The following is a 23,106-nucleotide window of genomic DNA, read 5'->3' as shown; positions in this document are numbered from 1 at the left end:
CAGGTTTAGGAATGTCTAATCACTCCGATTTACTAAATCGTCAGTAACATTTATCACTCCTGTTACAGATCTCCTTTCTAACCCGTCTCCAATAGCTTCCAGAACATTCTAGATAAAAAACGCTTATACAAATTTTTGTTTTGAATATAATTTCGTTCATTTTTGTTATAAGCGATCACCGTTAAAACATAAGGGTGCTCGCTTTCTGTTTCTGATTTTCTCTTGTATCGTGAAGATATTGCTATCAATGATAAGACGGGTTCTCCTCCTTGAGAATTTATGCATTTCTTTCAATTTAGAAATACAAATTCACGTCCTGAACAGAAAAACAGTACTTACAGTTATGATTTAGCCTTTGCTTTCTTCTCCAAATTTTTCCCAATGTTTCTGTGCCTGTATTAACAGGCTAATTGCATACTCTGCTGTAAAAAGTCCTTCCGGGAGCTATTTCTCTCTCTCTCTCTCTCTCTTTCCCCCATCTAGTGACTGAACATACTCCTGTATTTTTTTTCCCTTAGCAGAGCTTTCTGTGTCCAATTCCTTATTCTGTTGTTTGCGCACACCATTACTTGATATCGCCTGCCATTCAAAACGTTTGTTTCCACAGGTAAATTCTAAAGCTATTCCTTCCTTTCCCTAATCACTATTTCCAGAATATCTTCGTCATTGTTTTCAGCAGTGTGTGTCTATATATAATGAGGAATTGGACAATGACACAGAAAGCTCTGCTAAGGAAAAAAATACAGGGGTATGTTCAGTCACTAGAAGGGGGGGGGGGGAATAGCTCCAGGAAGGACTTTTTACAGCAGAGTATGCTAGCCTGTTAATACAGGCACAGAAACATTTTGGGAAAAATTTTGGAGAAAAAAGCAAAGGCTAAATCATATACTGTATATCACTTGTTTCAGATGATGAATTGCGTAGATTCTCCACTCTCTCCCCCCCCCTTTTTTTTTTAATCATAAGAGAATATAAAACTTATTTCGTGTGGTCATTTTAAAATGAAAGGAATAAATTACATCAAAAATTAAAGATGAAAAATTGCATCGTTAAAAATGCTCATTATCTAATGGAATTTCTCAAATGTCGTAATAACCATTTTCTTTTTCCTGAAAGAATGTTAATATTTAAAATGAAAGAAGTAACTGCTATAAAGTATTTAACAAAAATCATTTTATTCCATTTCTTCCCGCACTCATGACTGCAGGGATCGTTACGTTTTATATTTAATGACAAAAATTACTCTTCGGGGCTATGTTATCTGTTTGTTTTTCCTGCAGAAACTAGCATTTTAGTTACGCTTTACTACACCAGATGGCGATGCAGTATAAGTCAGGAGAAAGTAATCGTAACCAACACACAAGGAAAACATTTTATTAGACTTTTATTAAGTTAATAGCAATTAAATATGAAAATAAATTAGTTGTGCACGAACGCGCGCGCACACACGCATGCACACACACATCCTAATTGCAGTAATAAAATGGTAAAACTTTGAAATCTTGGCAAAATTTCCGACTGTCATCGTTTCTACTCGTTACATTTGCTTCAAAGTCCGCTATCTGTGGTGACATCTAGTGGCCCTGAAGTCAATAATCCAGTATTTACAGCGTGAGAATGACTTTCATGCACTGTAGTGAACGTATCTGTTCACGGGAGATTGCGGGGGAGTTGCTCGCCTGTCGCTTCGCACTCCGAGAGTTAACGCCAGATCTTTCACCTCTCTGACAAAACATGACACGAGCAGATCCGGCCGCTGGAGGACGCTACATCTGGTCATAGCAGCGAGCGTGATGGTCTCGTCATAGTGGATTAAAGAAAGAGAGATTCCTGCAACAAAAACAGAAGAAAAAACGTCAAAGCAACAGAGAAAATACCGAACATTAGTTAATCATTGGCAACAACAAGCCAGGATTTCATATATTGAAAGTTTTTCCACTTGGTTATACTATAAGCTAAAGATGCCAAGAAATTCTATTCTTCGTTTCATCCTTTATCCCAGTGCAAGCAAACAAAGTTTGCGCCTGAAGCATTTCAGGACAGAGCACCTCGCATATATAGAAGCTAATGATTTCACATCGCTTGCCTTAGTATCCCATAATGCCAAGCACACAGCCTAATGGACAACGCTATGCATTACGGGAAGAGCCACTACTACCCAGACCGGTTTCGACCTTTGAGGTCTCATCAGTGGGAGCCTTCTGCACTATTTCAACCTTGGTATCACCTCTGCTTCTGGCTCGCACCGATGAGACCCGAATAAAGATCGAAACCGGTCAGGGTAGTGGCCCTTCCCATAATGCAAACTTTGTTTGCTAACACTTCGATAAAGGATGAAATCAAGAATCTATTGTTTTGGCATCTTTAATTAGAATTTCAGATGATTTGATTACACACCCACCCCTCGCTATTAATGCTTCGGGATTCTATTCTTTTCCCCTCGTTTTAGTAGAGTTAAAGTGGAGCCATTTGAAGCAAACTCAAACTACTTGTGCAGTAGTAGTAAACTTTAAAATTATCTCGTGCGACCAATTCCTTTTATGGGTTTTTCCTCATTGCGTTATCCGAAAATCGTAGTTACCACGATTATCAATTTCCCTCTTTTTTTTTTTCATTGAGAAATAAAAAAAAAATCGAGTTTGTTCTAACCAACAGATGCTCAGGAAAATCTTGGAATGCGTTACAAAACGTGTAGTCTTGACAAAAATCCGAAAAATCGTGGATGTTACAAAATCAAGAACTCGCCAACACAAGAAAAATCAACTAATAAAGGAAAAACAGTTATTTGAGAAAAGTTCTCTTAAGGAATAAACGCTGAGCAAACAGCCGGGACGGTAGAATACATTAACAGATATATCGAGATATTAATAATGGTTCAATATAGTATGGAGTAGGGTTTTATGAGAAGAACCGATAGAAATCAATCTCTCGATTTGTATTCAGTCAATAAGCTAACGCAAGTATTATGAATATCGAGTACAGCAACTCGACTTTCTGCATGCTCAGCTGGTTGGACTCCTCACTCCCTGGGATCGAAATCCACCTTTGACATCGATGTTTGTGAATGTGTTTAGGAGGGTTGGGAAAACTAATCGGAAGCTAAAGCGCAGGCTGCGAAAAGAGTGTGAAAGTGCAGCCTATCAACAGCGAGGGGCGAATTTCACTCCTGAAGGCAAAGTGCGCGCAGAAGGACCCTCTCGCTTTAATCAGAGGTTGGAATTGCGATCAAAATAATTCTCAAGCAAACCGACACACCTTGTGTATTTGGCGACAAGGCAGCGACGTCTATGAAACGTCTGTTATACCACTGACCTCCTGCGAGCAGGGGGGGGGGTGAGGACCCTCCTCCCTCGGCCGAAGTGGATTAATTAAGCGAACCACCGTACAAAACTGGTGGATGAAAACGTGAGTACCATTCTGTGACGGCCGTTGTCTGCTGTCAATCCGTTACTATCGTTAACGGATCGCGACCTTCGAGTCCACTTGACGTAAAGCAAACTGATGGATCGCTTGCAATTTCTTCCATCGGAAGCATCCCATATTTTAACGTTCTGCTTCACGTTGCGTTTACTTCGTTTGCTCGTGAGGATTCCAAATTAAAATAAAAATTTCCTCTTCATTGGAAATCGAATAGAATTTTGATATTTCAACATCCGAATCTCTTCGTTCATTTTGTCGTTTCAAGAAAATAAATCTTCTTCCTTTTTTTTTTTTTTTTTTTTGTACTGGGCCTATTGGCCTCTTACGGAGCTATCCTACGCCCTTTCGAGCCGTCCCAGTCCCGAGGATGACGTGGTTTGCCGTATGCCTCCCAGCGTGTCCTATGTCTGTAGATGATGTTTTCAAGGGGCCAGTTTGACTGATTGCGGAAGAAAAGTGACGGGAATCGAACACTCCTATCCCAGGCAAAGCCACTCGCTGACAAGAAAAGAAATCAATTAAGAAAACTTGCTTGTGCTGAAAGATGTTTCTAAAACTGGATTATTGCTTCGCCATTCCAATATTTATTTCGAAGCCCAAATTTACGCATAAGCTGGAGCTTAGCCTCCCCTTAGTATAGATTACGTAAAAGTTGCATCGTAGAAATCGTACGTCGAACCCACAACTATCTTCAATCCGCCACTGTGTTGTTTTCTCTCTGGTCTTCGCATTATCGTTTTAAGGAGATCGTGAACATTTCTAATTATTCTAATCTTCGCAAATACATTTCTTATATTTTACGCATTTTTCAGGAATAAAAATGCGTTTATTCCTCAAAAAGTTCGCTTTGGTGGTTCTTTAATGGGAGCTTCCGAAATTGCTGGTTGCCACTTCTGAACAGACCACGTTTTAGATGCGCTACTTACTAATTCTTTCTAGCATAGCAACTGTCAGGCTGAAAACTAACATGTTACTCATCATTAAAGAAAACAAAAAAATCTCAGAAGGCACACTAAAGAGCTTCAACAATAGCCGGTATATATCAACACTTTCCTCTTTTCATCCTTTGATTTTAAACAAAAAAAAATGCTGATATTTCTTTGTCAAAATGATCAGAAAAATGATTCCCTTGGATTTAATCACAACTTCAGTTTTATTATCGAGAAGTCCCAAATTTATGATACAATTACGTTTCGACTTTTTGATCTGATGCAATCACCCTTTTGTGGAAGGGGGGATGCAACTTGAGAGAGAGATTTAGTCAATTATTCAACTACAGATATTTCTAACCATTTTAAAAAACTGTTTACAAGTGAATTAACATATTTCACTTTCCAAGCATGCATCGATACATTTTCTTGTAAAAATCTGTCGTAAAAACAAATACAGGCAGTCAGTCCTCGGTTTACGACGGTTCAATTTACGCCGGCCTGCGCGTGCTTTCTTACTGTAGTATAGTCTGACTGAGAAACGACGCTAGCAGGCACTCTAATGTTTGAGTGTTTACCGAGCTACTATGACGTATATGTATCAAATCTAATTTTACTGTTCAATCTACCTAACTGTTCTATTTAATGTTTTTTAAATACATACGTATTTAAATTGATAAAGTACATAATTACGCACCATGTCATAAAAGAAGTGCAGAAAAGTTAGCAGAACTCGGTGTTAAGAAGGCGCGGAAATCAATCACACTTGAAAAGATGATGGAGGTGATTCGAAGAATGGAAGATGGGCAGACACGTGCTAATGTCTGTAGAAGTATGAACTTACCTCCATCGACTGTTACTACAATTATGAAAAATGCAAATAGAATAAAACAGTCTGCGCAACAATCCACGGCAGCACTAAATGCAAAGCATGTAAGTTATAGCAAGGATCAATTTCATGAAAAAATCGAAAAATTATTATCATTATGGGTGGATGACTTCAATCAGAAAAACGTTCCCGTGACGCAGGCTGTTACAACTAAGAAAGCAAAAACAATTTTGAGGATCTTGAAAAGACTGATGGAGGCGAAGAAACATTTTTAGGAAGCAAAGGTTGGTTCATGAGATTTAAGTCTCGAAGTAAGTGCCATAGCGTCAAATTATGTGGTGAGGGGGCAAGTGCAGATGTTGAGGAGGCGCTGCTTTTCCTGAAAAATTTGAAGACCGTGTAGAACAAGGAAGTTATCCTCCTGATCTCATTTTTAATGTTGATGAGACCCGGCTCTACAGGAAATAATTGCCATCACGAACCTTCATTTCCTGCGAAGAACGTTCCACTCCGGGTTTTAAAGCTGAAAAAGGTAGACTTACGCTTTTGTTGGGTGCAAATGCCTCCGGAACTTTGAAGCTTAAACCAATGTTGGTGTACCATTCACAGACACCACGCGCCTAAAGGCCATGCTGCCAGTCTATTGGAAATGGAACAAGAAAGCTTGGGTTACACAAGGCTTTTTTATAGATTGGTACCCAAATTATTTTTGTCCTACCGTGCTTCGTTTCTGTAAAGAAAATGATTTGCCAGCCAAGGCATTGCTTCTCTTGGATAATGCCCCTGGACATCCTCAAAACCTTGCTGAAGTAAGAACACCATTGGATGTCAAGGTTTTTTACATGTCCCCAAACACAACATCGCTTTTGCAACCGATGGATCAGGGGATTATATCAATCTTCAAAGCCTGTTACCTCCATATAACATTTATGGAAATGGTAAGAGTCTTGGACACTTCAGGAAAAACTATTAAAGACTACTGGCGGTCTTTCGATATTTTGAAGGGCATTAACAACATCGAGGCAGCTTGAAACGAAGTGTCAGCAAAGTGTTTAAAATTATATTTTCATATAATTTTTTTCGTACTAAAAAGAGCATGGCGAAAACTTCTTCCAGCAATTATGCACGACTTCGAGGAATTAGAGCAAGAGGAGAATGTGATTGAAGACGTTACCAAGCTTGCGCGAGGGGTGGGATTGGACGATATTACAGCTGAAGTCTTACAGCCGCGATAAACCGTTTTCCAATGAAGACTTAAAAGAATTAGCCGAAGAATTAAGTCAACATCCAAAGGAGGAGAAAGAAAACGAAAAAACGGCCGATTTACAGCGTATCCTTGCAAGCATGGACACAATTTGACTGATGAACTCTACGAAATGGACCACGATTGGAAATGCGAACGTTAAAAGTAGTGTAATCGCATCTATTCGACCTTACACTGACCTCCTTAAAGAAAGAAAATCTAGGTAGTTAACAGGGGATCTTTTTTCTAAAAAAAATGCAGGTGATCCGAAAACCAGGGACTCAACATCGAAATATGTAATATCTTTTCGAAGTTTCATATGTGTTTTGTACATAATTTTGTTTTGTTTTCGTTATTAATAATTTTATTTTAACAAATATATATGTATGTATAATTGAAGCTTTAAATATAATAATGTTACGCATACTTTATGTGCATATTCTTTGACTGCGTGGAACATAACTCTTTGTACCTCCCATTAAAATTGGGTTCGTTTTACGCCTGTTTTTTCAGGAAAGGAAGCGAGGCGTAAACCGAGGGCTGCTTGTACTTCAAATGCTACATAATACTAAAACGAGCAACGTGAAGTATTTCTTTTCATAAACGCAGTATTTTCTTTTTCATAGCCAAATTTTATTCGCAATGGTCTTTTTTTCCTAAAACAACTTAACATCTAAAATAGAGACGAAGTATCATTTAATATTCTGAATATAATTTAGAATTTAATTGAATATCAAAATATATTTATGTAAAGATATTTGTATAAAAACAATATAAATATAAAATGCTTTACGTTCACTTTATGCAGAGGGCTTGGCAGATACATAATGTTTCATAACTGGGATTCAGAGCCATAAAAGTACGGATTTAATTTGGAAAATTAAGTAATGTCGGGCATATGAGATTAAATTTATTTAGCTATAGAAAGTTGGAACTTGAAGTTTCGAGTATCAGAATTTGAGAACATAACCTTCGGCATAGGACTTTACTTGCATTACTTAAAAGGAACGAACTCTTCACAGGAGCGTGCGGCTTTATATTCCAGCTCTTTATTGATACAGTGATGGGATAATACTAGAATTTTTTTTTAATGTTCGGCCCACAAACGAGAGGTTGGTTGATCAACCTATAGAACGTTAGTAATAGTTTCCCAACCCACTATCCTGTGTGGATAGTGGGTTGGGAAAGAAGGAACTTATTTAATTTAAACGCCTGCATATTGTATTCCTTCGGAAATACGTCAGGGGGAAGACTGTTCCACAGTATCAGGGATGGAGGAGGAGGAAAAGAAACTTGTTCTGCGGGTTTCGAGGTGTACTGTGAAAGAATGTTGGGTGGCAGCTGTACGTGTTCCAATGGGATTAGTACAGAGTGGGGGAATTATTGATGCTGTTTCAGATGAACATTTCCCATGGAAATATTTACAGAATACACATAGTGCGGAAACCAAATGTCTGTGCGAAAGTGGAGGGGGGGGGAGTGAGGGAGTGAGTTGGGTCATTTATCAGTCTAAATGCTCTCCTCTCTATTGCGTCAAGCATTTTGAGGGAGCTATTAAGAGCCCCACTCCAAATGTGAGAGTAGTATTCGATAGCTGGGCGGATTTGTATTTAACAGCTCTTTAGGGGTGAAGTAACGTCTTGAGCGAAAGAGAAAACCTAGTTGTTTTTTTTTTTGGAAGCTGAGGATGCAATGGTTGTGATGTGTTTATGCCAGGAGAGGCCTGATGTCACGGTAATTCAAAGAAGAGAAATCATCTTGTCTAAATTTGAGTGTTATCAAAAATAATGCTGGGGAAAATCGTTCTTTTTTTGGAGGTCATTGAATTGAGAATTGATGGCAGTGGTGGTTGATATTCTATAGGCTGAAGTGAGTTGTGTAGAGTAAGGTTTGTCAAATGGAAGGGAGGAGTGCAATGTGCTGTCATCTGCAAAACTGTATTGGGTTGCAGGTCAACTGAAGTCGGTGAGAGAACTGAACCTTGTGGAACCGCAGCATTAGTTGGATCGTGGCAGCATAAGGAACCGATTACTATCACACGTAGTGTGCATCCAGGCAGAAAGCTGGCAATCCAACTGCAGAAGTCTTGAGACGATCCAAATGATAGTAGTTTATTTAGTACGCCTTTGTGCCAGACCCGGTCAAACGCTTTGCAGATATTAAGTGCAACTACTTGAAATTCGCCAAATTTCTCCAGAGATGGGCGATATGCGAGAGTAGATCTCCTGTTGATCAGCAGTGACGAAATCCGTACTGATGGTCGCTTAATAGGTGGGTGAGTTAAGAATTGATGGTTTTCCCCATCCCTTTAGATAGGACTTAGGTGAGTGAGATAGGGCGGTAGTTAGATGACAGCGATTTGTTGCCATTCTTAGGAATGGGTTGAATATAGGCCAATTTCCAGGCTTTGGGATGGATAGCAGTAGATGAAGAGAGTGTGTACAGGCGGCGTATAATAATAGTCGGTTCTGGTACACAGACATTCAGGACAATTGGAGGAATACCATGAAGGACAGGAGACTTTTTTTTTTTGTCTAAATTAGACAATAGGTTTCTTATCTCATTCTGGCAAAAGGATATAGGGGCATTGCATGTTGGGCAGTTGGAATGACTGGGGGGCATTTGACATTGTCAGTTATGCGTACATCAAAGGCCAAGTGTGAAGCCAAGAGATTAATTTTTTCTGTAGGTGATGATGCAATAGAGCCATTTGGGTATGATAGGGTTAGGAATAGTGTAGGGCAAAAGTGACGACCAATCGCTTTGGCAAGAGACTAAAGGCACGGCTGCCATTTGGGCAGGCTGCAAGTTTCCTGCTTTTTACCCATTCAAATTCTATTTTGAGTACATTGATTGTTTTCTTGCATCTGTTTCGGCTTCAGTATAAGCACTGAAGCGGGTGAAGTTCTTGACATGAGCCAGTTGCAGTATACTTGATTTTTCATTTGTACAGCCTTGGCACATCTTTTGGAGACCCAGAGTTTAGATAGGGGACGGTAATTCAGAGAAGTTTGGGGAATGTAGGTTTCCACGCCAGTTAGGATTACTTTGGTGATACTTTCGGGGCATGTGTTTGGGTTGGAAGCAATAGTCAAACCGTGGGAATGGAGTTCTAGTAGTCTCGGAAGCCGTCACACTTGTCACTGTTATGAGACCAAACTGTTCTTGTGTGGGAGTTACTGTGTAAGCGTTGTTGCATGGGGGAGGAGATGAGCACTAGGTTGTGGCCAAAATCACTAGAGCCTGTCTGACCCTATATCCTGGTATTACACTTATTCTCTCGGTGAGGGCTTCTTTCTCTGACATGGCACTTTCATTTGTATTGAGAACGTTTTACCTCTGGTTTTTGTCTGTCGGATGAGAATCAACTGTCTGAAACAGCTGTGAAAATAGCGAAACCAGATCACTGCACCAATACGGGCTTTTGGACAGACACCGTATCTTAAATAGCGCAGGCCAACTCATCTTTAATGCCAAAGGGCATTAAAGTACTCTTATAAGTACTCTGGTAATTTTATTTTATTCATCATTTTATTTATCTATAAAATGATGAATATTGACTATCATAACTGATTTCAGTTCCTTATGAGCGATTCTGAGAAATGGGGATGCATTTCAGAGTGCAGAAAATCATTTCACGAGGCCTTACAAATGCAATATTGTGTAAAGATTTATATTTTGTTTTCTGTAGTGAAACCTCATAAATAAGCGTTGGTTCTGTGAACTGAATTGGACCGAGATTATCGTTAAACAAAATTTTTAGAATTGTAAAAAGCGAATCTTCGAGAATAAAAAAAAAATACTCCATTTAAGCACGAGGAAAAATTAACGCACAGGAATGGATTGTGACAACTAAAGAAACTGCTTTTTTCCAAGCAAATTCGCATCCCGTAGCTGACTATTTTTCAACTTAATGATATTGTAATAAATATACATACATATACATATATATACACACACACACATATACATACATATACACACAAACACAATATATGTGGTGATCAGCTTTTACTCGGTTGTTGTACATTTGAAAAAAATATAGATTTAATGACTACAAAACCGAGATAACAAAGATTTTAATGATAAATACTACTAGTTTCGGCATATAGCAGCCTTCTTCAGGTATTTATAAAGGAAAGGAATACTAATAAACATTGAATTATTTAACAAACTGGAAATTACAGGTACAAATTGCCTCACATAATCGATACATAAAAACGTTGAATTTTTTCAAGTTGTTCCAAAGTATGGGATATTACGATTGCAATATCCCATACTTTGGACAAACTAACAAATCTATTGAACAACGTATAGAAGAGCATAAGAGAGACATCTCTTACAAAAGATCTCATGCAACTGCGTTATCCAGTCATGTTCTTTTTTCAAATAATCCTAATGATGACCAACAAAGCCACTCTGTATGCTGGAATAGATCAAAAAATATTTTTCACTGTGAAGATGAGTTTGAAAGGAAAATCGTAGAATCAAGGGAAATCCTACTGAACCCGGTCCACTTAAATAATAATTTAAGTTATAACATCCCAGATAGCCATGCTGCAGTTATTCAATATTGGCATTCACGTGAACTTGCACGCACAATTGCAACAAACAATGGCACGCCAGTTGGAACAACTTGAAAAATATAATGTTTTTATGTATCGATCATGTGAAGCAATTTGTACCTGTAATTTCCAGTTTGTTTAAATAATTCAATGTTTATTAGTATTCCTTTCCTTTATAAATACCTGAAGAAGGCTGCTATATGCCGAAACTAGTAGTATTTATCATTAAAATCTTCATATGTTATCTCGGTTTTGTAGTCATTAAATCTATATTTTTTTCAAATATACAATATATATACACACACACGCACACACATACAGTGTGTGTTTGTGTGTGTGTGTACGTTTGTACGTTTAAGCCTATCTGTTTAAAAATATTTTCAGCTATATCGTTCAGTACCCATTCATATTTTCGCGCGCTTAAAGTACGCACGCAGGAGGAAGAAAGGAAAGAGCCAAGCGCGCAATGCGGAGGGGGAAATGGCTTGAACAAATGGGTACACACACAGGATCGAATGATAAAATTCGTGATCTGGAAAGCTGCAAAGAAAAAGTCAACGAGTGAGCGTGGGGCAACAGGATTTTACTGAAAAGACAGCGGGTGAAGGACTCATGGCCAACGCAGCTGACACGAGATCTTCGGAATATTAGGTTGTTTTGGAGAAGATTCGCTAATATTGTTGTTCACTTTGCGTATTTCCTTTGTTTTTATTTGCATGTGTGAACTGTTGCAACTTGAATGAGCTGTTGCACACAGGATGCATTTCATGTAAATTTAATACGAAATTAGAGACAAGAGAAAAAGTTATGAACAGCCAGTCAGCAGCAAGTTTTCAGATAATATTCAATTCTTGGCAGAAAAGAAGATTCATGAAAAGATATTCACAGGAAAACAAGCGGCTTTCTTACTAGGAGTTCTCTTTGATCTCCAAGTAGGACAGAAAATGAGTAATCTGTGGTTGACGGTTGGAAAAGAGGGCAAAACTACGGTTATCAGATAAGGGACCCAAATAGTAAATAGCACAACAATTCAAAGGACACATCCAGGCTTCACAGAAACATCAATTGCAATAACAAAAAAAAAGGAGATACGTAAAAAAAGAACTGATGAATTGTTGCATCCAAGGAATATGGGAAAAGATGCTGAATGACTTGTGGCATCTGAAGCGAAAACAATGTTTTTCCTTAATCAATAGACTATTTTTATTTTATTCTTTTGTTGCCAAAGGACGAAAAAGTGTGACGACGGTAAAGAGAAGCATGCTTGAAATTGCAGCAGTATTGCGCGCGTACACACACTCACACAATTAAGAACCGTGCTCATTAAGTAAGTGCTGGGTTTTACTAAACGAAAATTCTTCGTCGCAAATTCAGAGCGAGAAAACTGAAATGATGCACATCAACAAATAAGACATTTTAGAAATGTATTATTTTATTAATTGCATTCAGTTTGTTTTGTATCATTTTTTATTCACTATAAAGTGAAATACGGGCAGCTCCTGCTTTACGAGTCCCCCCACCCCAACCCAGTATCAGGAAAATCGAAAATATGCACGCATTAATTGCCTGAACTAAATGCCGAACAGCCATAATTGCGGCGTTTCAAACGTACCCAGGAAGTACGGTTCACTGCGTAGCTGCAAGACTGCGTGTCCTCAAGTTGGACCATTTTGAAGGATTCAAAACCCAGTCGAGATCGCACGAAATCAAAACGGTAGCAGGCGTCAATATTGACCGATGACCAATTGCAGCTTCAACAACCGACTTCTGCATACAAGGGAGAACTCGCAATCGAAGACGACCTTCGAACTGCAAAATGTGAAGAAGCTTTAATGGCTGAAACTGCTGTTCGTTCTTTCACTTTATAGGTACTTTTTCAACGAATAGAGAGAGAGATTAATTGATATTTGACTCACGAAAATGAAATTTCGAATGCACTAGAAAAGTTGCCGCAGATTAAAAAAGGCCTCTATTGTGAAATTTGTAAAAAGAAATCCACCCAGCAAATATTACACTCACACGGGTGGGTGTACGTACCCACTGCAGATTCCAGTGAAGATGAGGGAGAAGAATTTTACTGTAGATTGCAACAAGTAGTGTAGAGTATTGACAAAACCGATTTTCTATTGATATTAGGTAATCGGAATGCAAAAGTGGGCGAATAAAGAAGAACGAGGCATCACTGGAAAATTTGGTTTAAGTCTGAGGAATGAAGCAGGGGAAAGGATGTTGCAGTTTTGTGTTGAGAACAGTTGCTTTATTGCAAACACTTGCTTCCAACTACATAAAGAGAAGATTGTATACGTGGACTTCACTTAATGGAAAATACAGAAATCATATGCGAATGATGGAGAAGTGCTATTTAAACAGCAAAAGTAGGACCGGTTGCAGACTGTGAGACAGATCATAAATTATTTATAGCTGAAGTTAAATTGTAATTAAGGGCTAACAAGAAACAAATGGACAGTATCAGATATGATATAAATCCTATAAATGAAGCATTTAAAGTAGAAGTCGTAAAAAAATTAAAACGTTTGGAGAAGACAGGAAGAGAATTAGAACTACGGGGGAAAATTTGCAGTCATAGAAGCAGCAAAGAATACTAAATAAAGCAACAAGAAAGAAAAAAAGATGGTAAATGGTCAATCGATGGTAAATCGTCAGAAGAAGCCATTCAAATTGTAGAGGAAAGATGAAAATGAAACTTCAGAGAAACAATGAAAGGGTTAGACAACTGAGTGCAGATTTCCCAAGACGGACTACGAAAGATAAGGAACAACATCTAAACAAAAGGTGGAAGGAAATCGAAAAAAAAGAAGTATTATGGGTAGAACAAGAGATCTATTTAGAAATATTACGATAAATGTCCCATGGAAGAAGCAGTGGAAAAAATAAAAGATGGCGCAGCTGACAGAGTGTCAGTAGAATTATTGAGAACAGCTGGGGATGACGTAGCAAATATATTTGCAAATATATTTACGACTGCAATTTGCCAACAGGTTTGGAAGAAAACATACTGGCCTGCAGATTGGAAAACATCAGTATTCATCCTAATTTTTTTTAAAAAAGAACATCCCAGGGATTGTCATAATTATAGAACCATCGCTTTAACTTCACATGTAAATAAATTATACTGAAAGTTATCCAACAACGGTTGGAGCCATATGTGAAGAGAGAACTGCCACAAGAACAGGCAGGCTTTAGGAGAGGAACTAGAGACCAAATAGCGAACATGAGATGGATTATGGAAAGAACAAGAGAATTTCAGAAGGAAGTGAAGTATTCATCTGTTTTATTGATTATAAGAAAGTTTTTGATTGCGTGGATCACAACAGACTGTGGATTGTAATGAGATCAATGGGAATACGAGACAACCAAGAAGCGGCAGTAGAAACAGTCTTTTTGAAAAAAAGACGGTGTTCGAGTGGAAAACGGAGTGCTACAGGGTTGTATACTATCGCCCTACCTTGTTAATATTTATTATTCCTGATACATCCAAGGAGTCCGAAGACTCATCGCGGGAGGACACTGACAACCGTTTCAACCACTACACTATAAATTCACTATTTATAGTGAATGTTGTCAGAATGGCTGAAGCGGTTGATTCTATTGGTTAAAAGGGAAAGTAACAACCAGAATTTAATTTAGATCTTTAAGCTCTTACTTTAAACTTTTAACTTCAGCAAAACAAAAGTAATGGCCTCGGGCCATTTAAATGAATTTATAACAGGACATAAAATAGAAATTCATGAAGTAAAGAAAAAAAAAACGAGAATTCTGCAGGGTCGTCTCTGCCATCATACAAAAGGAAACGTTCATGGTTCGCTTAACGCCCCAATTTCGGATTATTTGAATAGTCTTTTACAGAAGCATCCTTTGGCCGATGATAGCAGGATATATACGGTTATTATTTATTTTATTTCATTATTTGTTTCTTTTTTGATATCTTGAATAATCATTAAGCATCTTCGCAGCTTCAACCACAGGCACGTTACCCGCATGATCATGTTTTTAAATCGCTTGCTAATATGAGTTGAAAACACCCAGGACTGCATGTTTTTAAACTGGCATATTTCCATTTTTTCCCGCTCTGACCACGAATGTTCGTGGTTAGAGCGGGATTTGAACACGTTGCTTGGGAAGTGAATAAATACAGTAATCAGTCGGTCACCTGCTTTACTACTTTCTGCAAGAGGCAAGGCTAGGAGTTGTAATATGTACTTAGCGCCACGTCACTTCCACTGAGCTGCACAGGCCTTCCTGTTGATATGCTAATGCTTTGTGGACACTTGCCAGTCGTTCGAACAGCCATCAGAACAATCGCAGCATTTACCGGGCTGAACGGCAAGTGAAGTTACTCTCTACTATATGGAGGAGATCTTTAAGGAAAGAAAAACAGCTTCTGAGGTTAGAATAAAGACCCTGAGAAGCATGTAGTAGAAATTGCCTTTCATTATCTTCACTGTTTCTAATACTCATACTGAAATGAACGACATTATCGATCCCTTAGTGTTTTTAGCCAAATTGCGAAGCTTAAGTTTTGAAATTCATCAAAGCGCTTGCGAGAAAACCTTTGAAAGGGAGTTTGCTTGGAAACTTACTTCTCATCAAGCTCCATAGAAAATTTCGAAGTTACATTATTTTCATTTCGCAGTTCATAATAATCGATCACTTTATTTTATTATCAAAAATGTTAACTTATGTAATAAGATCATCCATTCAATATTTGTTTTGATATCATCTTTTAGAACAGGGAAAACATATTGCAACTATGCAGTACAGTTCTTGGATTAGATTGTTTTGTGGGAAGGCGGGAGGACATTTAACCAATTATTCCTACTACAGATATTTCTCATTAGTTTTCGGATACGACTGTGTGAAAAAAATATTTTATACAAAATATTTTATTCACACAATCATATCCGAAATGAAGTGGGATTATTGTTCTAGAAATAGGTCAATTTCATCACTCGCTAAATGCGGCCATCTCGATGAGAAAGACGAGCTTATATCGAACGGCTGATTACGATCGTTTGCTGTAATGGTTACCACATAAGTTAGAAAAGTTTGCTAGAGAAAGAATCTTTAAATTAGGCATGAACTGGATCCGTTTCGATGTTTATGGTTGCAGCAAACTGTTGAGAATCCACAATCGCATAAGCGAAGGCATATCAGTACAATACTGACCAAATAATAGATGTTCAAAATTTCGAAGGTTACTTTTAACGACGGATCCGCTGATATGCCTTTTCATTCGTTGGCACAATCATTTTTTCACCGCAGAATACGAACCGATTCAAAACCCACAAACAACTCCTCTCGGGTCATTTTTAAAAGAAATCGAATGCCACAATTAGACGACTAAGACCACGACCGAAGCTCACATTCCCAGCAAGACGAAACACCTCCTCAGTACCTGACAGAAGTAAGGTCGTACCTCGACATCCGTTTTCCAGGCAGATGGATCGGCAGTGGAGCACCTGTAGCATGGCCACCGCGTTCCCCCGACCTTACACAGTTAGATTTTTTTCTTGTGGGACGTTGCGAAAGATCAAATGTTTGTACCACCACTTCCGGCCAATTTGGATGAGCTGAGTCCCAGAATTACTGCCGCCGTTGCTGAAGTTATTCCCGATGGGATGTTTGCAGAATTAATGGAGGCAGTCATCGAACTTGAACTGTCTGTGTTGAAACTTCATGAGGTACTCTGCATTCGCACGATAGTAAAAATTGTTTATCTATCGCTGTTTACCTTTTATTGTCATTCAAAATTGTATACCCCTTCAGAAACACCCTGCACAAGACCGCAGTAAAACCCACCTTACTGGAACTATTTTCTTTGGATTGCACATGCAGGAGAGGACTACGTAGGCTTGTCAGCTATCAGCAAATTTCTGTATTTCGACATGCGCACAAGACATTTGATAATAAAAAATAAAATAAAAACGTTGCGATTCCTAGCGGACAACGGCATGCAAGAGGACATCCCGATCAGCACTGGCTACGGAAGCATCGGTTCGTCGATTTCCTGCGCATGTGGTCATATTCTGGTGATGCAGCATGCGACGACATATGGCGCTTTCATTCTGTCAGAGTTCACCATCAACAGTTTATGGCGTCGGCAGTAAGAAAATCAACTGAAATGCACAATTCCGTGGAAACAAAAGGTAGCGCTCATCTTCGCCACCCGAGTTTACTCGGTGTGTTCATCTCCTTGAATATACTAACGGAAGAGTCGATTTGGGTGGGGATTTGGGCACCAGGAAAGTGTCCGAACGTGTCGCATCGTAATTTGAACTGATTACAGGAAATCTCGAAAAATGCGTGGCATTGCGACCGATTGGTCACAGTCTCTCTCTCTCGTCATTTCGTATCATCTTTTGTATTCCGCTTAAAAAGGCGAAAAAATAAAATAAAATTCCAATGCACGTGAAAACGAGTGTTCAAAGCGAAGCTGCGAACCTTCTGTAACTAAACGCAAACTATTTTGAGCAAATTTGGCGCATTCACTACTGCGCCTTTATGCGAGCGATTGTGTCTTGCTAAACAGAATTTTCACGTGCGCAATCACACACACAAATAAATACGCAGAGTTGGAAACTGTTCAACTTACCGACATTTGATAGAGGGGGCCTCCAGTAGAGGACAGCACGCAGCGTGCAGTTCCAGAAAGTAGCAATAGACGGCGCCACGTAATCATTGCTGATGATCACGGGATACTTCCTAGTAATGTAATTCACGATGGCTCTAGTCAAGGGGGAGGGGAGCACCCTCGGGAGCGATCTGGCCACGAGGCGACTGGCGTTGTATTTATGACGATGACTCCTCGCTGCCGCCAGGAGGCGTTTCAGAAGAGCCACTCGAGATAGCGCGTCCGCCTTCCACAGCGGCAAACTGACAGTGAGGCATCCTAGCGGCTTCTCTTGGCACAGCGACGTCGAGTCGGGATACACGGGGAGCACGGAGTGAATGTCGTCGGGAATGAAACCTTCCGTCATGATCAGGTACTGGCGCAAGGCACCGGCGATGCAAGCGATGAGGACGTCGTTCGTGCCAGTTCCCAATTTGCCTCGGATCTTGGCCACCAGGTCGGCAGGCAAGGGTTCGGACCACGCCAGCGCTTGGGAACCGCGGTCTGAGTCGGAAGGATGGCGCCGCACAGGCGAAGAACGCCACGGACTCGTCTCCTGAAGAAGCACTAACGGGATGGCCAAAGCTGCTTTGGCCGACTCTAAGAAACCGGACAAAGCTCCTCCCGATGCAGGAGAGAAGCCCGCGGCTGGCTGGACTTGAAGGTCTGTGCTAGTGCACGCAAACACGTCTTCAAGGAAGAAGTGGTCGCCGAGCAGATGGTGGTAGCGAACCACGAAGGCGTGCGACAGGACTGTGGTGAAGCTCTTCTTCAGTGGAATTACGGCCACTTGCCACGGAGGAAGGTCACAGGCGAGTCCACGCGAACAGATCTCGCTGACGTATTCGTGCAAATTCTCGTCGGCTATCTGCTGTCCACGCCACCTGTTGGCCATCATGCGAACTTGGTTATCCACTGAGAAACGATCACAGCGTTTCCATACGAAGCAGCCGTACCTCGAGGTCAGGATGCACCGTAAGTATTCCGACCTACCTTTCCTGGAATCTAGAAGTGTTCGGATTCTTTCTCGGATATCTTCAATATCTGGACATCCATCCACCAGGAGCATCACGGTCACGATGCCGAGGTTTCGCCACGTGCTGATTGCTGACCTCATGGACGAGTGCCAAGCCACTTGCAGTCCTTCCTCGGGATGTCGATGCGAAAGCGTCTGCTGCACCGCCATTTTGTATGCGACTGTAGACAAGAACAGCAGGCCCACCACCGGGGCCAGCAGCACGGCGGTGCAGTAGGCGATCATCCCCTGCAGTAAGCACTTCAGACCGCTCTTCTCCGACAGGTCAGTGAAAGTGACTGCAGCCCTCATGGCAACGCTGTAAAACCACCTGGATTGCTGCTCCGGACTGCGTTGTTTCTTCGCTCGACGGTACTTCATGGCGGCACCTGCAAAAAAATAAATAGGACCAGTTAAGTTTTTTTATTAAACTGATTTTGATTGTGCTGATTGTACCAAAGTTCTGACTTGTGGTACAATCAGCATCGTGTTTCGGCTTGAAAAGGAAGGAACCAAATTCTTTCCCAGCAGAAGCGTTCCTCCCTCTGGGTATGAAGGAGCAACATTTTGAGAATGGTATTTTTATTGAACATTGCAGTGTCCGTGTATTTGTTTCTGGTTACTTTATTATTCTTATTCCCTTGACCTCTAATTCTATTATTAAGTTTTGGTGGAAAAGTGTCAAAGCTTCATACGTAAATCGAAAAACTCGGAAATTAGTTTATGGTCATCTTAAAGAGGTATAAAATGGTTCGTAAAGTTCAGCAAAGCATGTTCTTTGAGAAGTTATTTTTATCCCAATATTTTATTGGCTTATTCAGCTTCTCTGTTGTTGTGCGTTACTGTTTTCGAAAAAACGATGCAAGAGAGACTGGTCTGTAACTGTTCAAGTCATTTTTTTCCCTTTAAAATTCTTTCCCATTTTTTTAAAATTCGATCTCTGATGAGGCACAAGTTAAAAATGTACGTTCCGGGTTCCGTAATGTGTATTCAACATTCCTTGACAATACTGATTCCATCGCATCCTGAAGATGCTTTTAGGGTTATGACGCTTCTGATGTCCTTTCCGCACGTGGTGAAAGCAGTTTAATTCAGATGGGTAATTTTTACATTCCTTAGTTTTAGCTGACTTCAGCTAATCTTCTACCATCGTTTAATCTCCATTTTCGTTGATATCTTTAAGTGCAGCAAGAGTTTCTTGACGCATGTCTTCGACTATTAATGCATTAACAAACTTCCATTGTTTTCTGGATCTTAGGAAATCCGTTCTCTAGCATTCGTTTTTACGTTCTTTTAATTTATATCTGAGCTGCAATTGTAATTTAATACGAATCGGATTCGCTAGAGGTTGACACAGAACTATTGCTCGAATTTTGTTTCTTCTTAAAGTGCTTTCAAATTAGCCCTAATAGACTTCCGGTGAATTCTGTCGTGTGGATGTCAATGTATCGTTCGAGAGCAAGTAAATCCATATTATGTTGAGAGGATCCGTCATTCCCATCAAGGTTTGATCTTGTTAATCGCCGTGTTTTTTAATATAACACAGCGATGGTAATATACACTATGACGATGTTCACATTTTCATTTTTAATATTATTATTAAATATAGAATTTTGAGGACAGGCAAATACGCCTTCAAATTTGTTATAATCTCTGCATTGATATTTTTAAATCCACTTCACATGGTGCTCCAACCCACATATCTATTACTATCAAGACATCTGGTCGACAGTTTTGTCTCGAAGTAATTCCGTGTGTTCTAATTGATCTCGAATACTTCTTGTATTAATATGCAACAGAGTTAATTTTTGAAACATCGCGACATACTGTACATTTACGAAAACGTGACACCGCAGTTATTCTGGTCAGCCATTTTTGTCTTCAAATCAGCTTTTATTTTGGCTGTTTTCAAGACTTCTTCAGCGCATCTGATCCGCCATATTTTTGATTTATTTTCTCTTCTCTTGAAGAGTTTATTTTCTTCGACTCAGCACTACTTAAGTGAAGTGTACCTTCTTCCTTACATTTTTGGCAATAAATGCTCATTTATGTATATCCGCGATATTTAAAAAATGGTCACGTGCTTAGTCGAATTCTACGCTTTACATTCTCGTACCTTTCCTAGCGTCTAATTGTTTCTAGTTGCTTTCCATTTAAATTTTGTCAATACAGACATTGCGTTGCTTTTCTGTCCAATAGGAACCCGATGTGCAGCCTCGAGATCATTAGAGTTAGTTACTGTAATTAGTCACAACTGTAATGATAAGCGCACTTTTCTTTACTATTTCATGTACTTTTCCACGTGACTCACGGGGAACACCAATCATTTTCATGTTTGAATTTATTGCGTATCGATTCAGGTCATCCGCTGTTTCATGAATTTTAAGTCCCCCATGCAGTTCTAATTTTGCGTTTCTGGTTCAGCATTTTTAGTTTTCAGTTCCTTATTTCTTGTGATGATATACAGAAAGTCTATTTTGTTTGAAGTAGACTTTTCCGATCTTCTGAAGATATGACGTCTCTTTTTAGCTCATTAAATCTGCCACACAGACATTGCAGTTCGTATCACCGATCTCTAGAATGCATGAGTCATCTACCCTGGAAGAAGTTAGTTGCCTGCGGGAGTAGTTCAGCAGTGGAATGGCGTCCGTTATAAGAAATAGACTAAATTGCCAAATATGATCCAGTTTGACTCTTTTCTTAAAAGCTTTTAACTGGCTTTCATTGAGACCTTCAGCGAAAACGAGAACGGATTTTGCATTTGCCCGCAGACTTACAAACAGATAGAAATGTCAGTAAATATCTCTGCACATACTTTGCAGCTGACTGTCATTTCGATAGAAAGAGTTTACTGCTAAAAATAATTTTCTCTGTTTTACGTACTCACCTTGTCAACGGCCGCATTTGACAGACAGGCAGAAAACTACGTCGACTACACGTTTCCCGTACTGCTTGCAGAAGTTTACATTTACTGAGGCGTGCGCTTCAATTAGTATAATATAATATTTTCGACAGTTAACTATTAAAAATGGTAATAATTCGGAGTACTATTTCCCATGAACATTTGGCACTGTAAGACCACAGGGATAATGCCGAAAATAATCTGCGAAGACGATCAAGAGTTACTTTTTAGGAAAACAAAATCGTTGATTACAGAACAGAATCTTTACCTGATGATTAGCCCGCATTTTCACAGTGTTTGCAGCATTCACAGCCCGTATTTTCACAGGGCTTCTCCCATTGCGGGAGATTTGGGTGTTCTTCTCCCAAAACGGGGACCCAGTCCATCTTGGGAGAATGAATGAACGTGTGAAGGAAAAAGACGATCGCAAACATCCATGGCGGGATTCGAGCCCGGAGCCTCTTGGCTAGAGAGTGGATAATAACCGCTCGGCCAATCAGGCTGGCAATCTTTGTCTACTTAACACGAAAATACACCAATTAGTTTTATGTTGGTATGTTAATATGATTGTTACGTTCGTTCAAAAAAATGAACCCTCAACGCGAAGACTTTCAATTTTAATAACAACGAAAAACGGATTCAATAATATCGTCTGGTATAGTGATTACAGATGCCACAACGTGGGAAGAGTAATCGAGTAGTTTTGGCGTGAGAGCGGGTTACAAGCTTCGCTGAACAACAGATGTGCAGAATTTAAAGAAAGACATTTGTGGCGTGCTCCTGCTTGATCGGATGAAAGGGAGAGAAATCAGTGCCCGGGACTTGGTCTAAGGAATCAGTTACTTATGACCATGTCAGATCAGATCGTATCTCTAAGATTCGGAGCAAAGATAAAGTAGGAGTGAAATGGATGAATCATCGAATTATGCGGTAGTCAGAGAAAGAGGATGATATGAAGAACAGGGTATCCCTCAGCATCATAAAGATGCATAAGGTGAATGAACGTGGCAAGTGTAGTGAGGAAAGGAATCGACAAGAAGGTTGGCTGAAGCATTAAAGCAAACCCTTCAGGATTATACAATTATGTTGCTAGTAGAAGAAGGATTGAATACGGCAGACTGGCTTTAGTTGCTGGAGACTGAACGAGTCATCTGCTGAGGATATAGTGCAAATATTCAATGAGTCTTTTGTCAGTGTATTTTATGTCAGGGGAGGGGAAGAATAGTGTTGAATAGAGAAGACAGTTCACAAGTGGGAAGTGTGTAGAATATTAAGTAACCTTGATGTTAATAAGGCAATCGCGCATTCCTGTAATACCCGTGATGTGTGATGCACATCACGGGTATTACAGGGATGAGCGAAAGAACTGGCAATGATTTTGATTTGGTTGTTCGACAGACGTCTGGCAACAGATACAACCCCAGAAGAATGAAAAACAGTTCCTCTGCCTAAGGGAGAATCCAGCAGTGCGAAACTATGGGCCAGTAAATATAAAGGGAAAGCATCTTCTCCCTCTCCTAGTACATTGGAGAGGGAGATGCTTAAACACGATTTATCAGGATTTCGTAAAAG

General features: G+C 39.7%; 1 protein-coding gene across 2 annotated transcripts in view; it reads right to left on the bottom strand.

Moving 5' to 3' along the window:
- Positions 1-1,358: 1,358 nt before the first annotated feature.
- The window catches only part of LOC150102117 (uncharacterized), a 62,218-nt gene continuing 40,470 nt past the window's right edge, over positions 1,359-23,106 (bottom strand). For both annotated transcript variants that reach the window (XM_090400492.1, XM_090400491.1), the window contains exons 2-3: positions 17,600-19,021; positions 1,359-1,830 (exon numbers count right to left, since the gene is read on the bottom strand). In XM_090400492.1, coding sequence (XP_090256618.1) covers positions 1,625-1,830; positions 17,600-19,013 — 1,620 coding nt within the window. In that variant the 5' untranslated portion in view covers positions 19,014-19,021 and the 3' untranslated portion in view covers positions 1,359-1,624. The remainder of the gene's footprint in view (positions 1,831-17,599; positions 19,022-23,106) is intronic.

The sequence above is a fragment of the Typopeltis vanoorti genome, chromosome 11 (genome assembly GCF_054136105.1).
Source record: "Typopeltis vanoorti isolate ZY-2024b chromosome 11, IOZ_Tvanoo_1.0, whole genome shotgun sequence".
NCBI classification, from domain to species: Eukaryota; Metazoa; Arthropoda; class Arachnida; order Uropygi; family Thelyphonidae; genus Typopeltis; species Typopeltis vanoorti.
Note: the sequence above shows the minus strand (reverse complement) of the source record. Positions and strands in the feature narration are given on the sequence as shown.